The following is a 24,250-nucleotide window of genomic DNA, read 5'->3' on the forward strand; positions in this document are numbered from 1 at the left end:
ATAACGGGGACATAATCACAAGCTAAACTTGTCTATAATATAGCAGACATAATATTCCTAAGAGCATAAGGGAGATTTCCTATTAGCACCAGTAACTTATTGCTGCTAACCGATTAGCACAGATACACCTCCCCCCAATACCAGAACTAACCACGGATTATGCTTCAGGCACACAAAGCATAATTCCCGACCAACAGCCTGCAGAATACCACACGGGTCCCGGAACTTCTCCCGGACTTCATGTGTATCAACCAAAAAAACTGTCACTATTTGGATAGAGTCTATAATGACCATCAGGTGTTATTTTCAGGTGAAAGCACATTGGGGCTAATCGGATACTAGCAAAAATTCACAAGCAAATGTGAAAATCTGTAGGGAGAAGGAATCTAGCAGCTTCAGAGATGTTATCAATCTATCATTTGCAATCAGAATAGGGTTACCACCTCATCCCTTTAATTCTGGACACATTAAATACACAGGTTCTGTGGCTGGCTGACTTCAAGACTCAATTTTACCTGGTTTTAATCAGTCACGGAACCGGTGTAATTAATATTTGTCTAGAATTAAAGGGATGAGGTGGTAACCCTAAATCAGAAGCAACTGGTTTATGTTGTCAATGGCCATCATCATTACAGGTGCATCACGTAGATAGACCTAACGACATTGGGCCTATGTTAGAACAAGTCTTCCCTCCCCCAACCTACCCTGCAGATACAGGAGCCTCATGCTAGCAAATCTTCAAGTGTATAACTTTATGTACATATGTGCAATGAAATGACGATTTTAGACTACACAAATCTAATCACTCGGCTAATGTTGTCTGAAATTATTTGTTTCAAACACACAGAACCTATATACAGATCATAACGAGTAAGTTGCTTAGGAAATAATTTTGAATTCATTTTATAAATCACTAATAACATTCTTTGGGTGGATCAGAGGCCATTAGGCAACACCACAGCTGATACTGTACTTAGCCAGAGCACTGGGCAAGAACATGTACTGGCTGGTCACTTTCCCAGCTTGTATATGGAGGATGACCATACAAGCCTATAGAGCAGGTACCAAAAGGTCACTATTACAGTCCAGGTTATAAACCTATCCATGGTTGAAAATCCAAATGATTAAATTAAACTGACTAAGGAACTAAGTAAGTCACCTGAGCGCAAGCATGGACTGTAATGGCAGAGTTTGGGAGACTTTTTGCAACCTACCAGATAGATAGGCACTGAGGTGCACACTGTTGATTGGATCATTATTTGCCACCTCATATGGTTTGAAGTCCATACAATGCACTTTTGGGCATGATAAAGCATGTTGTATGGTCAACAAAATAATTTTGTATCTTCACATACTTAATAAGAAAAACCACGAGAGATACACAAGCCACTTTATACCAGTATTCAGACACAACCTCACTTAACAAAATCACAAAAAAGCATTTTCATAAAAAAACTGGACCATCATATAAAAACATAATTTGTTTATATATAAAAGAAACCTTACAGCTACACAGCACAAACCAGCAAAAAAACATAAGCAACATTTCAGAATGATAAAATATTTAATAAGGTACATTTTTAGGGAATATACTGTGTATAAAATCTGAGATCACAATAGGAAGCTATCCGAGACCCTCTCCGAACTATCACTGTCACCTATTTGCAATGCTCTGCAGAACTGTATTGCCCCTGATACACAGCTCTATCGAAGCATACAGGGTTTTTTTTTAAACTAATATAGAAGTGACATGAAAAATGAAAAGAAACATAAAAAACCCACAAAACTAGTGTAAATTGATTACCTCTAGAAGCAACAAGAAAAATAAAAGGCAAAGAACACAGATCACATTACACTAATGTAGCAACAATGCATACATATTGCATACATATTCTTCTCATTAGTAATTAGTAGTCAACTTGCGAAAGGTACAAATTATGAAGCAGAAAGAAGCTCACGGTAATTAACTGTATGAAAGCTCTGCAAAAAAAAAAGGGGGGGGGGGGGGGGGGGTAAAAAAAACAAAAAAAAACACCCTAAAAGGAAATAGGAAGGAAAGAAAACAAATGAATGTTTAATCTAACAAATCTCTTTGTATCTAAGTGCTGTCAGTGTACACTGAGCCCTTTAGTCCTGAAAGGAGTCCACGAGACTTAGCTTTGCAACACTCTGTAGGCCCTCTTGGCACTGGAGCAGAAAATACATATGGAATAGACACGACTTCATATTCCGGAGGCAGTGTGTTGTTGATTATCAGATGACCAAGCCATTTGTTTGTCTCTGCACCCCCATGCATTCTTCTTTATCCTGAGGTAGTTAAATGAAAACAAGCAGGATTTAGATGTAACGGCCAGTATGATGTAAGGGTTCCGTCCGAATCTGCTGCCTTGGGGGGCAAACTACCTTAGGTACAGAGACAAGAACTGAAGTCATGCTGACAAAGGGATAGGTGTTTGATTTGTACTTGAGTTCCTTGGTGCCTGTTGGTCCACTATCCTTGTTGTGATTTGACAAGTCTGTTTACATATAAAAAGTCAAAAACGGCTTGTGCTCCGGGAGCATGACATATCACCGCCCTTTGCTGTAGCCAGGAAAAAACTGCTCAAGCAGTGTCTGCAAGACCTTATTAGGAACCATAGTGTAAGTCTTTCCAAGGTCATAGCGACAGGCCGGACAGGTGTAGACTTCGGCTCGGAAGGAACGTTGTAAGCAGCTCTACAGTAATCAAAAAGGTAAATAAGAGTTTTTCATGTAATATAACAGGAAAAAAAAAAGGATAGAAAGAAAATTACATAGAGAATATATATATATATATATATATATTTTATTACACATACAGAGAATATATATATATATATATTATATATATATATATATATATATATATTTTATTACACATACATACACACACATATAATAACAAATTGTGTTCAATAAGGCAAACCCTTTTTGTAGAAGTAATTTTCACATGCATATGTGTGTGTGTGTGTGTGGGGGGGGGGGGGGGGGGGGGGGGGGGGGGGGTGTGGGGGGGGGGGACACACACCAACACAGGCAGACGCAACAACAAAAGACAATTTCTGGTCTTATTGACTCACTTTGCACACATTGTGGAGGCATGCTGTCGTGACTGGTTGATAAACTAACTCCTGGCAGCAGATACACATGAATGTTTGCTCAACCTTCTTCAGAAATTTCTAGAAAATAAAAAAATAAAACTTTAGTTTTTTTAATCCAAAACATAAAAATGATCACAGCTGCAATAAAAAAATCATCAATCTAGTGTGTAACACAGGTTAATCCATAACACCACTACACAGCCAGCACAGTACTGTCTAGTGCAGTGGTTCCCAAACTGTGTGCCGCGGCTCCCTGGGGTGCCTCGGGACACTTGCAGGGGTGCCACCCGTTGGTGGTCCAGGACAATTCAAATTATTTATGATCAATTATTTATGGACAAAGCCAGTGCTGGTGGCTGCCAATCATAAACTATGTGTACAAACAGAAGCAAATCCTGCCTTTTAACACATAACTGAACCTAAAAAGCACATATAAACACAATCTACTTACTTTTATATATTTTTTGTTGGGCCTAGGGGTGCCATAGAAAAATTCTGATACTCTGGGGTGCAGTGATTCTAAAAAGATTGGGAACCCCTGGTCTAGTGTATGCAAGAAAGATGCTTTATAAAAACCATATAAAAATGCATATATAGTCCATACGTGTTAGAATAAGGTAAACAAAGCGAAAATACAATCATGACAACATAAGAAATTACATTTAAGGGGGTATTCAATCCCGGGTCACGACTATCAGGACGTTCCAACAGTCGTGACCCTGGCCTGTTCTCGGCCCGCTCGACTAATATTCGGCAGGTGAGATTCAATGTCCTGCCTGTCCAGTGCCCAAAAGGGGGCATCCGCGAGAAACGTCCGTGGATCGTTGAGATATGGCCTTGAGCTCGACAATCCACGGACGTTCTCGGGAAAACTGGGGCCCAACTGATTTTAAAGTCGGGCCCATTCTGCCAAGATGCCTCTGTCGGGAAAGACAGCATTGAATAGGCACCCACCGCTATTTCCCCTATAGGAAATAGCGGCGGGGACTGAATACCCCATAGACTGAATAAGAGGATTCCCATTTCTCCATTCTAGAACTGATTATTTATGCTCAGTGTAGTCATATGTAGAACTTGTAAAACGTTCACCCTGTCATCTTTGGAGAATGATCTGCTGTGGACAGTGGAGCAGCACTAAAGCTTGAAAGAAAACTTAATTGCATTAAAACATCATCCCCGGGCTGACATAAGGCACAGGAATATTTACTAACGTTTCTAATTAAAAGTGCTGATGTTTCCCATAGCAACCAATCCGATTTGGTTTATCCATTTCTAGTTTGCAATAAAGAAATTATGGAACCTGTTGGGTTGCTATGGGCAACATCACCTCTTAATTTGTAGAGGTTTTAGCAGATTTACCCTGTAGTGTTCAGGAAGACCGTAATGTAACCCACATCTAGTATTGATGTCCATGTACTAATATCCCAGTCCAGCCTGCAGTGTGAACACTGTTTCAAGCAGCTGTGACATGGCTTGCAACAGTGTGCGATAACCTAGCTTGGATCCAAGTTTCTAGCCTGAAAGGAATTTTACTGATGGACGCACCCAATCTGAAGCCTTCTTTTAACCTTGCCCTTTAAAGAGCACAGTACAGTATATGAGAAACCTGGAAATCCACCGATCACAGACATAACCAGAGGAACTGATGTAATAGCTTAGCAGCACCTCCATGTGTTTTTGCCTTTAATAACACGTCTTTAGAATTATGCAAGTGAGAAATAGCATCAGCCGACATGAGATAGAGGATGGCATGTTGCAAATGGTTAGCAATACTTAATGCAATTACAAGGAGGATGTAGAGCTTTATGTGCTGTTAAGCTACATCTCTGACCTTATCAGAATTTACACTCTCTCTCCGCTATTTCCTGTACTTACAGGACCTTCCTTGATGGAAGAGAGAACCTCGTCCCACAGCTTCTGGTTCAAAGAGTCCTCTGTAATCAGCCAATGTTGTTGTTGTGTGAGTTGAAACGTTTCTCCTCGAGTTTCTTCCGATAGTTTTAGAGATTTGGATGGCTGCTCCTCTTTTTCATCATCTGTAACAATGTGGGATAAGCCGGCATAATGATTAAACCCCTTTAAAACATTCAGATGTTGGGCTCATGTCACAGCAAGAATCATATTGTACCATGTACTCATTATATACACCATGGTATTGTTTTTGTACCTACAGTAAAGGTGCGTACACACTAGCCCATATATCAGACGTTCCATTTAATAGACGATATATCTATGCTCCATCAGCCAGTATGTACAAGTGGTGTATCTTATCGGCTCTGCAACACAGCTGGTGGACAATATATCTAGAGATCTACAACGGTGCATTGTGCGGTGGTTACGGCATACTTGACCCTCTCCATGAGGGAGAAAATAATCTGTTCCTGGACATCCCTGGTAATGTAGGATTGCCATAACCTGTGGTGTAACAATTAAATAGCTAATTGCAGGTGAAATCTACTAAGAATACGAAAACAACTCAGTCATATTCGTATTTTTAATGCAACAGAATACGACTGCCATTAGTTGTATTTTGTCAGAAATACGATTCGTAAATAGGGCAGATTTTGATTGGCCAAATACGCCTGAAAAAAATAAGGGTACTTATGTAATATCTGGGCTCCCGTTTTTCTTATGAGACCGCTGCGCTCGCCACGCTTCGGGCACGGTGGCTCGCTGCGCTCGCCACACTATATAAAATCAACTCCATGCGTAGTTGGATAGTAGGGGTATGAATAAAATGGGGTGCATTTAACATGGGAGCCCAGATATTACATAAGTACCAAAATAAGTATTTTCCAGGCAATTACCAGCCGTATCCCGCATACGGCCGCTTAGTAAATTAGGAATCCCCATTCGAATGCATGTGATTCCTAGTCTTATTCTTTTGATGGCACATGCATTCATATTTGTAAATACCTAAAATAGGCGTATTTAGCTTATAGGAGTACGCCTATTTTAGGTGTATTTTGCTTAGTAAATTTCCCCCTACAGGTGATGGCAATCATATATTACCAGGGAAGTCCAGGAACAGAGCATTTTCTCCCTCATGGAGAGGGTCAGGTAGGCAAGTATGGTGTGCAGGCAATCCGATGACCGCCCGTACAGCCGCTCCGGGAGCCGCTGATGATTGACTGCTTAGTGTGCGTACCGGCGGATCGGGCAGTGTTAATGGAGAACACGCTGCCTGATCAGTCTGTAGATAAATTTACCGGTGTTTGCCCAGCTTTACTGTTATTCATAAATATCCATGTACTGGACATGCATGTGCATAGAACAGTATAACATACAATACATACACATGACAAACAGTTTTAAAAAGTGCAAATGTACTAGTCGCCATGCTTCGGGCATTGTTATAGTCTCCCTCCACACCTAGTGGATCTGATGCTTGTGTTGAGCTTCCGACCCTGTGGACCTCAGCCACGTTGACCTATTTCATGTGTTGACCTAAGCCCTGTTGACCGAACGACCGTATCCCCTAAAATATTGGTGTACATTTACTTTTGTTTTGTCTGAAGTGCAATCCATTGAATTTAATTAGGTTATGCAAGATTAGCATTAATATATAATAGTACAGTATAAACATGTACTACCTACATAACCCCCCCAAAAATGTAATGTATCAGCACTTCAGGCGCCAAGTCCTTGACCTATGCTTCGGTCATTCTTACAAACAACTGAGGTTAACCCTGAAAGCTATCAGTATGTAACATGTTCCTAAGATGCATGGCCATCATTGCTGGATGCTGTTCATTGAGGTTTCTGTCCAGGAAGGTTTCTGCATGTATAAGAATTCATTGCACAGAAGGAGCAAGCCACAACACGTTATAGCATTTCAGATCTCTTTGCAAAAAAAGGAGTATATTTCACTGTTTTGATTTCAGCAGTATACCTTCTTCAATGGGTCTTTTTGGATTTCCATTGCTTTGGGTGCTGCAGCACTTGGTGCTGTTACGCGTGGTATGGCTGGGTTGCTCTGGGCTACTCGGCTTAATGACGATCTCAGTGGTGCTCAGCACAGGTTGGCTCACAGGATAACCTGGGCTGCTAGGCTCGGATTTTACAGGCTGTTTCTTAACCTTGTCCTTTTTCTCCTTGTTAGCCATGGCTTCCAAATATCCCTCTGGGAACTAGAACAGATGCAAAACAGATGCAAAAGCTTAGGCATGACAATATCTGCAATAAATCGTAGGCTGTACTTATATATTTTGTATGCGGCATTTCAGATTCTAGCCAGAACAAATGACCAGGACTACTGCATTGGAGAGGCACAAACCATGGATGATGTCTCACCTGCAAGGTTAGTCCAAGCTTCTGTGAGCGCTCTATGCCCTCTGCTGTCCAAGGAGCAGGCTCCACGTCATCTCTCCGCAAGAGGTAGCGCCACACAAGAAAGCCACACTTGCCTATTTCAGGCCAATATTTCACCACCTAAGTTAGAAAAGAGCAAGCAGTATTCATTGCGCTTCTCAACTGTGCGGCACTATGGACACAACTGAATAGAAGAATATGAAACAAAATTAGCAGGTTTTTGGATATTTATTTTACGATTAATATATATTACTTAGTGTACCTGCTACACAGAAGCTGGTTACGAGCAGAACCTGCAATGCCACCATAAGGGTGTCTAAGGGTTACAAGACCACAATTGACCACTTTGTTTTGGAACAATTTAATAGCGGCTAATTCAATTGTGTTTAAGCAAAGAAAAATTCCTTGTGCTACTTATTAGTATATTTTAGGCAGAATAAATGTAAGCACGTATCCCCCTGGGATTGAAGACCTTGTAAATGCCATCATATCTGTTGCCATCTTCGGGGGCGTATTTGCTGATCCTACGTCCCTTTGAGCTACGAACCACCCGGACTGGCTTTCCGGCTCTCCAATTTTTAGACTCCGCTCCATCTTTATCATTCAGGGCTGCATCACAGTTTAGGGCCAGGGCCCTAGAAGGATTTAGAAGATGAGAGCATAGTAAGTGAACTGCGTTGAATGCTAGACTGCCTAGACCCATCTATTCACTTATGAAGCATTTAAAAGAATAACCCGGTCATGACGCACAAATTGTACAGTATGTAAAGAACAAACATATCACAATCTTGCCAAACAGCTCACTTTTCTACATACGCCAATGATATTGAGGACCCAATGGCTATTGTATTGTTCTTTTGTAAGTGTAAAGGGGCCTTTACGCGGGGCAACTGCGCTGAGCAATCTGAGCAATACTAGATCACACAGATCGCTCAGCAATGTAGATCGCTCAGCAAACAGCGCTACTCAGTGATGTGTATTGAGCAATGTCGGGGCCAGTGTTCTCTGAGGAGAACATTGGCCCTGACCGTCGATCTGACTAAATTTATCCTGCATACGGGATCTGAATCGCCGGGCGATAACGATGCGTGGGGCCACGCATCGCTATGGCTCCTACAGTCAGATGGGCTGAAATCGCCCAGTGTGTAGGCCCCATTCCTATAACACAGGGATAGGGAATCTTCAACCCTCCAGCTGTTAAACTACACATCCCAGCATGCCCTGCAACAGTTTTAGTAAGGCCAAATAGCAAAACTATAGCCGGGCATACTCGGAAGTGCAGTTCAACAACGGCTGGAGGGCCAAAGGTTCCCGATCCCTGCTAGAACACTACAGTGCAATCATCTACTCCTGCACATGGCTCCTTACCATAGATACCTGTGCATCATCACTTGAATTGCTCTCATATAAGTGTACAATTTATAGTGACAAAAAAAATATTACAGGTATACACATTTGATGGGTCAGATGTCCATTAATCGTTTCCGTAGTGGATTAGTGTAGTATTAGTCCCACACATTACAGCTGTTCTCTATGAATTTTTATCAGGGCACCATTTTATTTAGATTCTGGCTTCTGTCCATAGGAAAAATAAGATATTTGAAAATAAAATGAAAAAGTACGCAGGTTACCACAACTCATGAATGCAGCTATTGTTTGTGGTCTTAAAGAACCGTGTCGAGGATAGAAAGGAGAAAAATAAACGCTCATTGCTTAGGTCCAAGCTACAAATCCCTTTAAGGGGGTATTCAATATGTGCCTATATCTCCTGACAGGGGAAATATCGGCAGTATACAGTCATTAGGTCGACCCTATTAAGGTTGACATGCATTGGGTTGACTACATGAGTTTTCTCTTTTTTTGAGCCGACAGATGGTATTTCATGCCCTACCTTCCACTACGGCATGGCGGGAGAGTATAATACAGTAGTGTAGCGAGCACACCGAGCCATGTAAGGGGACACGGTACACTTACACGGTGTCCATGTTAACTGTGTCAATATTCGGGACAACAAAAGTGTGAAAAACTAATGTCGACCTAATGCTTGTGTCTACCTTCTGACCCCGTTGACCCTACCCATGTCAACCTCGACCGTCAGTGGTTAACCCAATGCATGTCATTAACGGCAACTTTGAAGGCTGTCAGATCCCGCTGTCAGATCTGTTTTGTTGGAAACTGCCACGGATTGTCCAATTCATGGCCATTTTCCAACAATCCGCAGCCATTTCTGACAATTCATGGACTTTTCGACATTCGGAATATTGAATTCTGACTTTTGAGTCAGTGTCGGATCCAACGAAAAAGTAAGTACTTTTTATTGTTCATAACAAAGTCTTTGCTAGTAATACACAAGAACAGCACGAGGCCAAACATTTTCAGAAATAAAATAATGATAATCTAGCAAAAAACATCAAAATACTGTAACAGCACAGTTCAATTTATTTTACCAGGAAAACTTCTGGAATCATAATATTATTTAGCACTTAGTCCGCATCCATCACCTATTGTCTTGGTATCCGGACTATTTGTCTACAACAAGAAGATAGACAGCCATTAGGTCGACACCATTAGTTCAACAATTTAATAGGTCGACATGTCATAAGGTCGACATGTCATAAGGTCGACATGTCATAAGGTCGACATGTCATAAGGTAGACAGTCAAAAGGTCGACAGTCAAAAGGTCGACAGTCAAAAGGTCGACAGTCAAAAGGCCGACAGTCAAAAGGCCGACAGTCAAAAGGCCGACAGTCAAAAGGCCGACAGCCTAATGGCAGTGTCGACCTAAAAGCATGTCGACCTATTGAGTTGTCGAACTAATGGTGTCGACCTAATGGCTGTCTATCTTCTTGTTGTAGACAAATGGTCCCGCATCCATTGTCTTAGGATGTTAATATTCTCTATGAAGAGTGAGTTAAATGTTAAATGATCAAGGGCCACAGCAATTCTTGTAGGGCAGGCATTCTTAACCTCGGTCCTCAGACTAAGGCCTGTATTCAATGCGGCCGCCGAGGGGGGTTAAACAGTGGTGATCCTCGCTGTTTAACCCCGCGCCGGCCGCTCACCCTATTCTACGATCTGAAGGAATCCTCGCTCTCAGAGGACAGTGAAGATTCCCACAAACAGCGAGGCTTGTGGCTAATGCAGGGAGCCCACTCATTGTTTTAGCGTCGCATACGCCGTTTTGCCCTCGCTCCAAAAATGAAGATAGGGGAAACGGCGTATGCAGGGGGTCAGTTGAATACTGACCCTGCGAGCTGTGACAGCGAGCAGGTAGACCTGCTCGCTGTCACAGCTCGTTCGAAGCATTGAATACTGGCCTAACAGTCCTGGTTTTAGTGAGATCCACACTTGAGCACAGATGGTTAAACCAAAATAACTGAAGTAATAATTAAAGGTACATACACATGGTGCGATGTTTGCAATGCTGATGCGTGCCCCCTGTGGGATAGGCATCACAGAAGAAAAATAGACTGTGCAGGCAAGGCAATTGGGTCTATAGTGTATACAATCTACTGTTCTAATATACTCAAAATAGTCCACAGTCAAAATATCAAGTAAATATAGTCAAGATTGTATGGTTCTGTGCTCCGGGGAGTTCAGGGGAACTTGTATAGTCAAAATCACACACAGCCAACAAAATCTCACCGTGTGTGCACCTTAAGTCATCTGTGTTTAAGCACAGCTATCCTTAAAACTTGAAGTGTTATTGTGCCTTGAAGTTCATGGTTGGAAATCCCTGCTCTAGAGCATTAACAGTAACATTATGCAGTTTTATATAAACATACTGTATTTCTTATTTGTCATACAGCACATGTTCACATGTGTAACCTGATCTACAGTAGTAACAACATACTGGAGGTTGTGGCTGGGAACTAGCAAAACTATTTACTTCCATCTGTAAGTAATATGTAAATAAATATGGTATCTAAATAACAATACTTATACCCCTTTCACATCGCACTTTTAAAACGGTAAATTGCCGTTTTTTTCCCTTTTTAAAACGTTTAAGCCTGCACTGTGAATGCACCACAGCCGATTTACCGTTTAAAGTTAACTGGCATTTCGAACCGTGTAAAAAGCAGAGTCCTACACGGTTCCTTGCTGTTTTTTGTGCAATGTGAATGTGTACAATGCTATGCATTCACAGTGCAGGCTTAAACGTTTTAAAAAGGGAAAAAAAAACGGCAATTTACCGTTTTAAAAGTGCGATGTGAAAGGAGTATAAACCGGTATTTAAAACGGTAATCTGCGGCAATGTTAAGGCTCTGACCCGTTTTAATTACCGTTTTAAATACCGGTTTTTAAAACGTGTCGGCGATGTGAAAGTGGTATTAAGTACGTATAACATGAACCAAATGTGGTTTTGGGAAGCTTTCAAATCAAAATCTACTTTTATACAATTACAATATATATTATTATGTATTACAGTAAAAACACTTGTAGCCAAGTTTCAATAAAAGTGTCACTGGAAAACGTTTGTGACAAGACAAAGGCATTTCCTTGTATCTGATCATATATGTGATTACAGAAGCCAATCATTTAGGTAATTCATATTTAAAACGTGTGTGTATATATACTTACATTTCTCATTAAAAAATTCACTACATAAAACAATGTGTCGATTTCAGAATAAAAACATTGACCATCTTTCACCAAATATCACAACAGAGAGAAGGACCAAGTTGTAACCATAGGCAAGCAGGTAATTGCCCAGAACAGCTAGAAAATCATGAAATCAAACAAATATCTTTAGGTTTTGGGTGATGCATGTGAACAGTGAAGTAGTGCTCCTTCCACCAGTATCAAAATATAAAACCAGTAGCATGTATTTATGTACAAGACATTATCGTATGTTGTTAATACAGTAGCGCAGTGGTTCCCGAACTGTGGACAAGATGTATTGAGCATCAAATAGAGATAGAGTGGAGAGTGATAAACAACCAGCCACTCAGCTCCTATCTGTCATAGGGGTGCCGTGGGTTGGGAGTTCATGACAAAATTTATTTATGGCCAAAGCAAAACCAGTGCCGATGTCTGCCAAACAGAAGCACAACTGTACACCATATCATAACTGAAACTGACAGGTAGGCATAATTGACTAAAGTTCAAATTTATCAATAAAGAAAACTTTAATGCTAGGGGTACCATGAACAAAATGGTGATACTCTACGGCTCTGTTATTCAAGAAGCTGCAAAACTGTATAACAGGTTGAACAACAACTTTTTTTGTTTGTTAAATATAGTTGCAATGTAGATCTACTTACGCTCATGTTTAATTTGGTTTAATAAATGCTACATTTTATATTAGGATTCACATTAGCGTTAAATGCCTCGAGTTCTAGACTTTACTCATGTCTACTAGCACATCTATAATGCACCTTGATATTATATATATTATATAATATCTTCTTTTTCTGTTATAATGCATTATGTAACATATTGCATTATAACAGAAAAAGAAAATATCTTTGTTGCAGGTATAGTGACAAAAAAAAAAAAAAGATAAAACATATTCCCCTTCACACCAAAGTGAATTAAAAAGTGAAGTGAGCAACTAATCATGAAAAACAAACCATTACTTTCTTCTTCTCAGCTGCAAGCTCCACCACTGCAGGGTTTGAATCATCTAGTAAACGTTGCATAAAATGATTTTGTAAATGTAACACACAAATCAATAAACGCTTACAAATGTTTGTTGTGTAAATTTTACATTCTGTGATCTTGGCAAAAAAAAAAACACAAACCAGCAGGAAAAGGCAGAATGTTACCACCAATCAACGGCATGAGAACGTTTCAACATCATGTTTTCATGTTCGGGACGTATGCTAATAATTACAGAGGTGTTTTGAACAGCGCAGGATTAGCTTGACATGAAAAGGTAATAAAGGTCCTGCTGATTATTTTTCTAATGCTAATGTGTACCAGTGAATATTGTAACATACTAGAACATTAAAGAAAGTTTATCACATTTAGAAAAGAGCTCCATCTTAAAATCCTATTGATTTGGAGTAAACCTTTCCATCCGCAGTTCCAATGTGAACTTCTGCAGAGACAAATGGAGAGTATGTACTTCAGCACTCTAGTATGGCACTGCATACTGGGCTCCCTGGAGCATTATGATGCTGCAGGAACTGACAAAGGAAAGTTTCCCTACGGTTGTGCAGCCTCAGCAGGAAAACTGTGCTGTTCTGCTTGCTTGGTAATAGGAGGAGCTTACAGTGCTTCACACTGAGGGTGAGATTCTCTATTACAGAAATGCGGTAAAAACCCCGTTATCGGGGTTTTTACCGCATTTCTGTATTCTCTAATGTCCCTCCGCAGTGTCACCGCTGCGGAGGGAATCGCCAGCAAAAGCTGGCGGTTCCCTGCAGAAGCCTATGGGCTTCTTACCGCAGCGGTGTGTGAGGGATCAGTCACTGATCCCTCCCAGCATGCCCTGCGGCCGGCGCGTCAGTCTGCGCATGCGCAGACGGACTCCCGGGTCATAGACCCGGAAGTCCAGCAACGGCGCCGCATCGCAAGGGACAGCTCTTACCGCAAGAGCTGTCCCTTGCGTTAATGACCGCATATTTTAGAGAATATGCGGTCATTAGAAATGCGGTGGCCGGCGATACTGGGCTGCGGATTTTAGAGAATCCCGCCCTGAGCGAGGTGGCATGGCAAACATTGTAAACCTTGTTGCTCCTACCCTCAAATGGAATTAATTTTTAAACGGAGCTGTAGCAAAAAGGATGTTAAGATTTATTATATAACCATAATTTGGGGTAAAAAAAATAAATATAAAAATTTGTGCAAATAAGAAATAAAAAGCTATAAAAAGAAAAATGGTACCCAATAGTGTTATATGTATAAGGGAACAGCACCATTGGAAAGTAAAATCGCTGTAATCATATCAAAGGCATATGCAGGGAGGGTTCCCAATTACCCAGAAGCCACTATCCCTGACCCTGTGCAGTAAGTGGTTTAATACAGCGGTAGTATATAATATGATGTTAACCCCTTCCCGACGGGGCGTTTTTTCTTAACTTTTTTTTTTTTTCCTCCTCGCGTTCAAATAAGCGTAACTTTTTTAATTTTCCGGCTATATAGACACATGAGGGCTTTTTTTTTGCGGGACAAGTTGTACTTTTTAATGGTACCATTTACTATACTGTATAATATTCTGGGGAATCAGGAAATAATTCAATGTGGGGTAAAAAGGAAAAAAAACGCAATTCCACAATTTTGCGCTGGTTACGGTTTTTTTGGAGTTCATAGTTCGTTTAAAATGGGTTATCTTTATTCTATGGGTCGTTACGATTCCGGTGATACCAAACTTTTATAGTTTTCGTTACGTTTTACCACTAAAAAAAAAATAGAAAATTTTACGGTTTTTCTAATTTGCGTCGCGTCGCCATGTTCTGCGGCTTATAACTTTTTTATTTTTCCACCTACGGACCTGGGTGAGGGCTCATTTTTTGCGGGCTGAAGTGTACTTTTTAATTAATACCATTATGGGATATGTGCGACTTTCTGATCTCTTTTATTTAAATTTTTTTGGGTAGGCGATGCGACCAAAAAACGTAGTTTTGGCGTTGGGAATTTTTTCCCGTTTACGCCTTTAACCGTGCGGGATAACTAATGTTATATTTTAATAGATCGGACTTTTAGGAACGCGGCGATACCAAATATGTTTATTTTTTTTATTTTTTATTTATTTTTATTTGTGAAATGGGGAAAGGGGGGGGTGATTTGAACTTTTAATATTTTTTTTTTTTTTTTTAACTTTTTTTTTTTTTTTTTTTTAACTTTTACTACAAGGCCCCCTAGTGTACTTGACCACTAGGGGGCGCGATCGCCTGTACTAGGTTCAGCCATAGAGCTCTATGGCTGAACATAGTGATTTTCAGCACTTCCTATTACATCCTGCCTCAGGCAGGATGTAATAGGAATGCTGACATGGCCAGCACAGGGGTCTACATTAGACCCCTGGCTGCCATGGCAACCGATCGGCACCCTCCGATCTCGCCGCGGGGGGCCCCGATCGGCGCCGGAGGGGGGAGCCCCCCCTCAGATCAGCTATTAAAGCACTGCGGGCGCTTTGCCCGCGGTGCTTAAAGGGTTAAACGGCCACGATCGGCGAACTCGCCGCTCGTGGCCGTGAGAGCAGGTACCTGGCTGTAATATACAGCCATTACCTGCTCTCTTTCAAGCCAGCTCACTCCGTGAGCTGGCTTGATTCCCCCGCAACCGTCATATGACGTACATGTACGTCATATGTCGGGAAGGGGTTAATACATACATTTGTGCAGCCACTAGGATATCTGGAAACCATGCAATGTATAGGGTCCTTGAGGACTGAGTTTTGGAAACACTGCTATATAATTATTAATACTGTATCCAGTCTAATGTGTACATATTTGTAAATGGCCAGCTCTGGGTTCTTTTGCTGCTTCTTTAGATCCCAATGCTTCACAGAGAATTGCGGATAATGGGTCCCAATCATACCTAGTCACTGGGCTGCGAGAGCAGGTAAATGCCACCCTGCTGTGCTCCCGGTTTTAGCATAACTCAATAGCAAAATATGGCATGGCATGCTGGGACTTGTAGTTTCACAACAGTTGGAGAGCCACAGGTTGGTCAGGCCTGACCTAAGTGTTCTGAAATGTATTTCTCTCATATGCTCCAAAGAAATAATGTACCTGTTCATATGAGTCAATGTTTGATCAAATGAGTGTTCTCCAATTCGTTTGTTGCCAGACAGATCTCGACCACCACTTCCTGTGTATGTGAACTCATCCCCTCGGTCCTGAAACATGCAAACCTAGTTTTTAGTTTGTTCAGTATACTTTTGCAAGGATATGTTATCAGACTAGTTAGCTTTAGTTTCCTAAGGAAACACAAAACTGGAAACACTTACCACTTCATCTTCAAATCCTCCAGCTAGTACAAGAGAGTATGCGCCATCATTGCTGCGCCCATGAATCCCACCTACATGGGGACGATGGACGCCTGCTTCACTGACCTACAAATACAAATAAAACAATCCAGAATAAGTTATACCTCAGAGGGTCTCAGGCATGGACTTCACAGCTTCTAATACTCCCATAACCAAGGCTGAACATCACAAACGCTTACTGAAACACATACAGAGGTGTCCATATCTAAGCCAACTTTCATGTTAAATAGCTCTTCAGAGCAATTTGGTAGTACCGGGTGTCTTTTTGCACTTTCCCTTGTTAAATAAAGTCTTATTTGCAAAACGGAGTGAATAGGATGCACAAGATATGCTACATTACACGGTTTTTCAGTAAACCACTGTAACTGACACTAAATATGAATATACTGATTCCTACCTCCCTCACAAGTTTTGTTTGCAGTACATATGACAAGATAAGCAGGGATTTCAAATATATAATGGAATACTGTGTAGTCTAATTGCGGATCCAAGCGAGTTTAAATGGTATTGCTGATGCCCTCACTAGTCCCCCTTTAGTGACCTCTGCAGCATCCCTGGTTACAGCAGCTACTGGTAAAATGGGGCACAAGCCTCCTAGCATTGACCATGATGCAAAAAAAAAAAGGAAAAAAAAAAAAGACATATATTTAATATAATAGACAGGCAGCCCTCTGCCTTGAGGAATAATCACAAGATTCCCAGCAGTACAAAGAATAAAATCTTAAAGCTGGGTACACATTGGCCGATATATATCGCCAGTTCCATTGTATGGCCGATATACACCGAGACCACATCTGCATGTCTGATTCACACATACCATTAACAGACATACCATAGCGCAGGCATGTCCAAACTGTGGCCCTCCAGCTGTTGTGAAACCACACGCCCCATCATGCATTGCCAGAGTTTTAGCATTCCTAATAGCAAAACTATGGCATGATGGGAATTGTAGTTTCACCACAGCTGGAGGGCCATAGTTTGGACATGCCTGCCATAGCGGCTGTCCAGCACAGCCAACGGCCAATATACAAACAGATCGATGTATCATGCCGTGGGCATTATCAGTGATTATAGATTCACAGTATATAGCTCTAAACACAGAGTGTTATTATATGTCAGTGTCCTCCAGGCTTTGCACAGTGTAATAATCACACTACACACAGCAACAATAACCCAACTGTAACACCCACAGTATGCTCTTTTCTACTAGCAGCACAACTGAATTAGATGTGTATGATGATGGGCAAACGGGAAGGTTGAGGGCATTGTGTGAGATCAGATAGCCATATTAATAATAGGGGGTAGTCTGTGGGCATATGTCAGTGATCCAAGGGACATATGAGGGATGTCTGAGGGCATGTGGAGGGTGTAATGGGCATTTCATGGATATGTGGCGTGATCAGATGTATTGTGGCGAGGTTTTAAGAAACTTGATTGGCACTGATAGCTTGTGCGGAGGTCTGAGGACATTTAATACCTTCATAATAAATTTCATAACCAAACAGTTTGATAGGACCCAGAAACAATAAAATAAAACTCTACATATGGGTACCTGGAACCCACATTAATTTTCATATCAGCACAATCACTCATATCAGACTATCTTAACATTTTTGCAATGACTAATGCTAAACACACAATGAAAGAGTTTACTAAAAATCTGATAAACGTCTGGCTGCTATGACACACTCTGTGGTGACACTGGAGTGCAGCTGAAGATCGGCTGTATGATTGTTCCATAGTGTGCACCTAGCAGAATTCTCAGTCCAGCCACACAACATTATTGGTGGCGGTACAGAAATGCCCGTTTCCTCTGGCGGATTTAATACTGGTAGCTGGTAACCACTAGTTATAGTCATTATTCCGCTACCTTATGTAACAAGCGCTTGTCATACCTCTTTGATTGTAAACAGATTTGGACAGGGTTATATTCACCTTCAGATTCATGTCAATGTACAGTATAGAACTGGGGTAGCCAACCCTAGTCCTCGAGAGCTACCAACAGTGCATGTTTTGCAGGTCTCCTCACAGAATCACAAGTGAGCTAATTAGCTCCACCTGTGTGTCTTTTAAAATGTGTCAGTGATTAATGAGTGCAGCTGTGCAGCAGCTAGGTTGTCTGGAAAATGTGAACTGTTGGTAGCTCTCGAGGGCTAGGGTTGGCTACTACTGGTATAGAATATGTTGGCATTAGGTATTCTCACTAACTAATGAATTCCAGTCCTTGCAATAACCATATTGAGCGGGGAGTGATTCTAAATCCCGGCGTTCAAAATACCGACGCCGGAATCCCGACAAGGGGGGGGGGACGACGACACGTGGATCGCCCCCTTATGGGCTCGCTACGCAGCGGGCCTGGTGCCTCACTACGCTCAGCACACTCATTTATTCTCCCTCTATGGGTGTCGTGGACACCCACAGAGGGAGAAAGTATCGGGATTTCGGCGTTGGAATTTTGAACACCGGGATTATAATGGCATCCCATTGATCTAATAGAGACGCAATTTATGTGTCTCTAAACAAGCACCTGACTGTGATTTGAAGAGCTGTACATATAATGCGGTACTCTAGCTGGCCTTCCCTAGACATTTATAATTCACATTGGCATGTACAGTATCATCACCATATTACAAGCGCACCTGCTAACAGTACAGTGTTGTATTTTTTGGGGGGGAGATTCAATTATTTAATGGGCTACCATAAATCCATATCCCCCCGTTACTTTAGATGGGGCAGTATGCAAGTGTTTGGGTACCTACTATTTTATCGTGCCCAGAAATCAATGTACAAAACAGTAAATACAACTAAAGTACTTGGCGCAAAGTGAAAAGTGGGCCTTTGTGCACTCAGACAGGAACATTTCTGCTTCCACATCAGGAAGCTGTGAACACAAATAAAGCACATTTGTCGGCAGGAACGGTGATAAGAATCACCCTCCTTGCTTTAACATTTTTGCTGGTGTAGTCACATACACATAAAGCCTCTAACTTTTCCACTTTTCTTTAAACCTGTAACAGCATCGCATGAAATGCGATATGATGTTAATGCTGCTGTTGGGAAATTATTAACTGACCTACTGGAGAAGAGAGAGCTGATCCACATATAAATCATTTTACTTTTCTCTGTCCAGCTCTTCCACATTCAAACAAATTTTAGTTTGTAAGTTATTCACCTATTCTTTAATTACACCCTTGGCTGCCTTCAGGACAGGATTTCAGATTATGCTCTGCAGAAGATTGTATTACCAGTTGGCATGCCATCCGTAGATCACAAATTCCTTGTCATTGTTTGAACAAATTTTATATTATAATTTTTTTTTCCTGCAAATCACATTAGCATTTAAACAATCATATAAGTGAATTCACAGCTAACGTAAACTTATAATGTGCTTTTTGCATTTATATATTATTCAAGGCAGAAACCTGGCTAGCAGTACCATTACTAATTATAGCCAAGTCCGTGGAGCTATTTCTGGCAAATTGACTGTATCTAAGATCCTTCAATAGTTAAGCTTCACATAATTATTCAATACTAGTTAAGAGTGGGTTCAATTATTTATGCCAAGCACTAAATTATCTTGGTTTCCTCTGAGTGCCATCACAGGATGAGTATCACATGTGTGAAATGCTTGGGACCCGCAGTGTTTTAGAGTGCTGACTGTCCCGTAATTGGAATATTTGCATACCAAAATGTGAGGATGGGACAAAATAAAAACAGAAAATGCATAAATGCTTCTTATACACATAGCCTGGAGGTTACACAATATTTTCTATAATTTTGGGCATACATTTTTTTTGTGTACATTGAACTATCAGAATACAAAAAGGTGTCACTATCACGTAGTGAAAAAAGGAAAAAAAAAATATCAGATTTTCGATATCTGTAGTGATAAATTCTACAAAAGAACTACAAAATAGATCTACCTCTACCAGAAACCTGTTCAAATTGTCTCAACAGCTGCACTGCAAACATCTTGAATAATGAAATAAACAAGTGAGATGATGCTTTGAAACCTACAAAAAAAAGACAACTGTATAGATCTACTATGGGATGGATTTGAGCAATAGTTTTAAAACTGCAATATAAATAAATGTTAAATCAGGTTAGTTTAGCATTTGTTACTATTGCCATTTCGTAAATATTGGTCAAAGATGCCAATGATTGGTGGCTTTGACGCCACTGTAGATATACTTCTATGTATGTATGTGTCAAGGATGTTACACTTGAGGCCTCTAGAATATTTTTTTAAAGCCAGATCTGTGCTGCTTTCAATAACCTGGTGCAGAAGGATGAACTGAGGGAGATTTGAGAAAAGTGAGGTAAAATGTGTATTTTACAAATACTGCTTAAAGAGACTTTAGTCTATAGTACTTGTACCCTGATGAGCTTTCTGGGTTAGAAATTTGGTTCGTCATTATCTTCCTTGGAGTTTCTCCTTATAGGACAATGTGCTTAAAATAAATTCCTACAATGAACCAGCCTATTGAGGTCTGGATGACCGCAAATAGCTTACTTGGATCCCAGGTGTACAATACACCATTGTGAGACAAAGACAGGTTACCAGAGTTGGGCAGTTTTGATCTTTATATGGCACGACTAATTTTGGTAATATTTACCAAAGATACACTGATCAGGACTTTTGACCAGATTAAATTTTAGGTTCATGCTCCTAATTTGACTATTTTTTGGTCTCCCGTTAGGAAGCTATAGCACTATGGGGAATTAAAAGGTTGTTTCTATTACACTTTGAATTTTTAATTCTGCTTTGATAGTGAAAACCAAACGGCATTTCACTTGACGATCCTCATGCATGAGCCATAGTCATTAATAAATAATGTAATTTGGGATGCCACTGCCTGTCTTTGCTACCAACAATATATTGTTATGGTCCCCATAGAATATACTACACTCCACTTAGTCTATTTAATATGGAAAGTTGGATTAACTCCAAATGTTCTAGGTGTGGGATATCGGAGACCAGGTTCTAGCATCTGCTTTTGGGAATGTTGGGCTGTGCAGCACTTATGTAATCCAGTTTTGGTCTGTATCTGTGCTACTGTACCAGTCGTCTCACCATTTGACCCCGTCTCTCTAGTTTCTCTCTGGAAGAGTCTCAGCTGATATGCACGTTCAAGCTTTTGACCTTGACCAAGGTTGCTGTAGCTAGAAAATGGCTTGGGATTGATCCTGCCAATTTTCATAGCTGGCTGACTTTGGTTAATGATGCTACAAACCATGTGATATATGGTATTTGGGCACTACCTTTCTGCTGATAAACAGATAAGTTATAGTCTGACTTTAGCTGGTATACAACCAGGTATGCTCGCAGTGGTGGTGTTAATTAGGATATGCATGTCTGGTTATTCTTGAGGGTCTGCATTGTTATTAGAGAAGTTCTGCTGCTTTGAATAGTTTTATCTGGTCTTTCTAATGTGTACAATATGACATGATTTCTGTTCTGTTTTTTGCTTCTTATTCTTTGTACTGGTTTGCTTATTTTTAATGTGAAAAATACATATTGTGCAGATCTACAGGCATTTAGCATTCTTTTTTTTTAAGAAACTACCAATGCACTACTAGTAGTCTCTATTTAACTCTTTTTAGTGCTAACATCTCTGAGAGATGTGCAAAATATCAGATAAGAATGCCAGCATCACTCACATTTGTTATATAAATTCAAATAAAAATGTGTAAAAAAAAATAATAACCCCTTCCCGACATTGCCTTTTAAGGTAATTTTTTTTTTTTTTTTCCTCCTTGTGTTCAAATAAGCGTAACTTTTTTAATTTTCCGGCTATATAGACACATGAGGGCTTTTTTTTTGCGGGACAAGTTGTACTTTCTAATGGTACCATTTACTATACCGTATAATATTCTGGGGAATCAGGAAATAATTCAATGTGGGGTAAAAAAAAAAAAAAACGCAATTCCACAATTTTGCGCTGGTTACGGTTTTTTTGGAGTTCATAGTTCGTTTAAAATGATGGGTTATCTTTATTCTATGGGTCGTTACGATTCCGGTGATACCAAACTTATATAGTTTTCGTTACATTTTACCACTAAAAAAAAAAATAGAAAATGTTACGGTTTTTCGAATTTGCGTCGCGTCGCCATGTTCTGCGGCTTATAACTTTTTTATTTTTCCACCTACGGACCTGGGTGAGGGCTCATTTTTTGCGGGCTGAAGTGTACTTTTTAATTAATACCATTATGGGATATGGGCGACTTTCTGATCTCTTTTAGCTATTTTTTTTTGGGTAGGCGATGCGACCAAAAAGCGTAGTTTTGGCGTTGGGGATTATTTTCCGTTTACGCCTTTAACCGTGCGGGATAACTAATGTTATATTTTAATAGATCGGACTTTTAGGAACGCGGCGATACCAAATATGTTTATTTTTTTTATTATTTATTTATTTTTATTTGGGAAATGGGGAAAGGGGGGTGATTTGAACTTTTAATATTTTATTATTTTTTTTTTATTTTTAAACTTTTTTTTTTTTTTTTTTTACTTTTACTACAAGGCCCCCTAGTGTACTTGACCACTAGGGGGCGCGATCGCCTGTACTAGGTTCAGCCATAGAGCTCTATGGCTGAACGTAGTGATTTTTTTCACTTCCTATTACATCCTGCCTGAGGCAGGATGTAATAGGTATGAATACACGGACAGCACAGGGGTCTACATTAGACCCCTGGCTACCATGGCAACCGATCGGCACCCTCCGATCGCGCTGCGGGGGGCCCCGATCGGCGCCGGAGGGGGGCGCCCCCCCTCCGATCAGCTATTTAAGCACTGCGGGCGCTTTGCCCGCGGTGCTTAAAGGGTTAAACGGCCGCGATCGGCGAACTCGCCGCTCGTGGCCGTGAGAGCAGGGACATGGCTGTAATATACAGCCATTACCTGCTCTCTATCAAGCCAGCTCACTCCGTGAGCTGGCTTGATTCACCCCCAACCGACATATGACGTATATATACGTCATATGTCGGGAAGGGGATAATTATATTTTCTATATAAGGTAAACATTACAGGTCATTATGATTAATACAACTGTTTGCTTGTCAATTTTCACACCTAGGTTTACAAATTAATTTGGCACTCAAAGGGTTAATTATACTACAATAGCTGGATACCGGAGAAGCCTGCACCATCTTACAGCTATTGTGCCTTAAGGAGGGTTCGGTATGATTTACCTATTATCAAAATCCCGACGGTCAAAATACTGACATGGTCAAAATACCTACATCTAAAATATAGACAGGTCAAAAATTAGACAGGTTTTTCATACTTTTTGGGTCTGTATGTTGACATAGGTCAACATGAACCCCGTGCTTCGGGCACACTATTATATCCCCCCTTCATCTACACTGGGATTGTAAAGTATGTACAATCCCCGTCGGGATTTTGATTGTAGGTAAATTGACCGCATCCCCTTAAGGAACATTAAGGCTAAGTAGCGATAAATGCATGTTTCAACAGAATCTGCTCCTAAATAAACCAGATTTAATGTTCCTTTTTGAAGTCTGCTTTAAGCCTCTCGTGTATAATAAAAACTTACTACATGAACGCAGAGAAACGGCCATCAGTCTTTATATAAATTTAAATGTAAACATTTATTACATTCTTGAATAGTTTATGTATATGCTAAGTAACAAGTACCTGCACTCTAAATTTCCATGCTGCTCCTACAGGAACTCCAGGGATCGGACCATAATGATTGGAAGGGACGATCGTGCATTCTTTTGTGCGGCCAACGCAAGCCATTCCCTTTAAAGAAAAGGCAGCAGTGTTATAATACTGTAAATAATGTAACTGACAAAACAGATCAACTCTGGGCTAAAAATAAAAATATATTTCTTGGTCACTAAACATTTTCAAGGCCACCA

At 40.6% G+C, this 24,250-nt stretch overlaps 1 protein-coding gene across 1 annotated transcript in view; it reads right to left on the reverse strand.

The window, feature by feature from the left end:
• Positions 1-1,378: 1,378 nt before the first annotated feature.
• UHRF2 (ubiquitin like with PHD and ring finger domains 2) overlaps positions 1,379-24,250 on the reverse strand; it is a 109,714-nt gene continuing 86,842 nt past the window's right edge. Inside the window, exons 8-16 of the mRNA XM_083185990.1 lie at positions 24,024-24,131; positions 16,331-16,435; positions 16,113-16,219; positions 7,903-8,065; positions 7,413-7,550; positions 7,012-7,249; positions 4,995-5,155; positions 3,099-3,197; positions 1,379-2,715 (exon numbers count right to left, since the gene is read on the reverse strand). Coding sequence (XP_083042116.1) covers positions 2,569-2,715; positions 3,099-3,197; positions 4,995-5,155; positions 7,012-7,249; positions 7,413-7,550; positions 7,903-8,065; positions 16,113-16,219; positions 16,331-16,435; positions 24,024-24,131 — 1,266 coding nt within the window. The 3' untranslated portion in view covers positions 1,379-2,568. The remainder of the gene's footprint in view (positions 2,716-3,098; positions 3,198-4,994; positions 5,156-7,011; positions 7,250-7,412; positions 7,551-7,902; positions 8,066-16,112; positions 16,220-16,330; positions 16,436-24,023; positions 24,132-24,250) is intronic.

The sequence above is a fragment of the Crinia signifera genome, chromosome 1 (genome assembly GCF_055691185.1).
Source record: "Crinia signifera chromosome 1, ASM5569118v1, whole genome shotgun sequence".
Classification (NCBI taxonomy): Eukaryota; Metazoa; Chordata; class Amphibia; order Anura; family Myobatrachidae; genus Crinia; species Crinia signifera.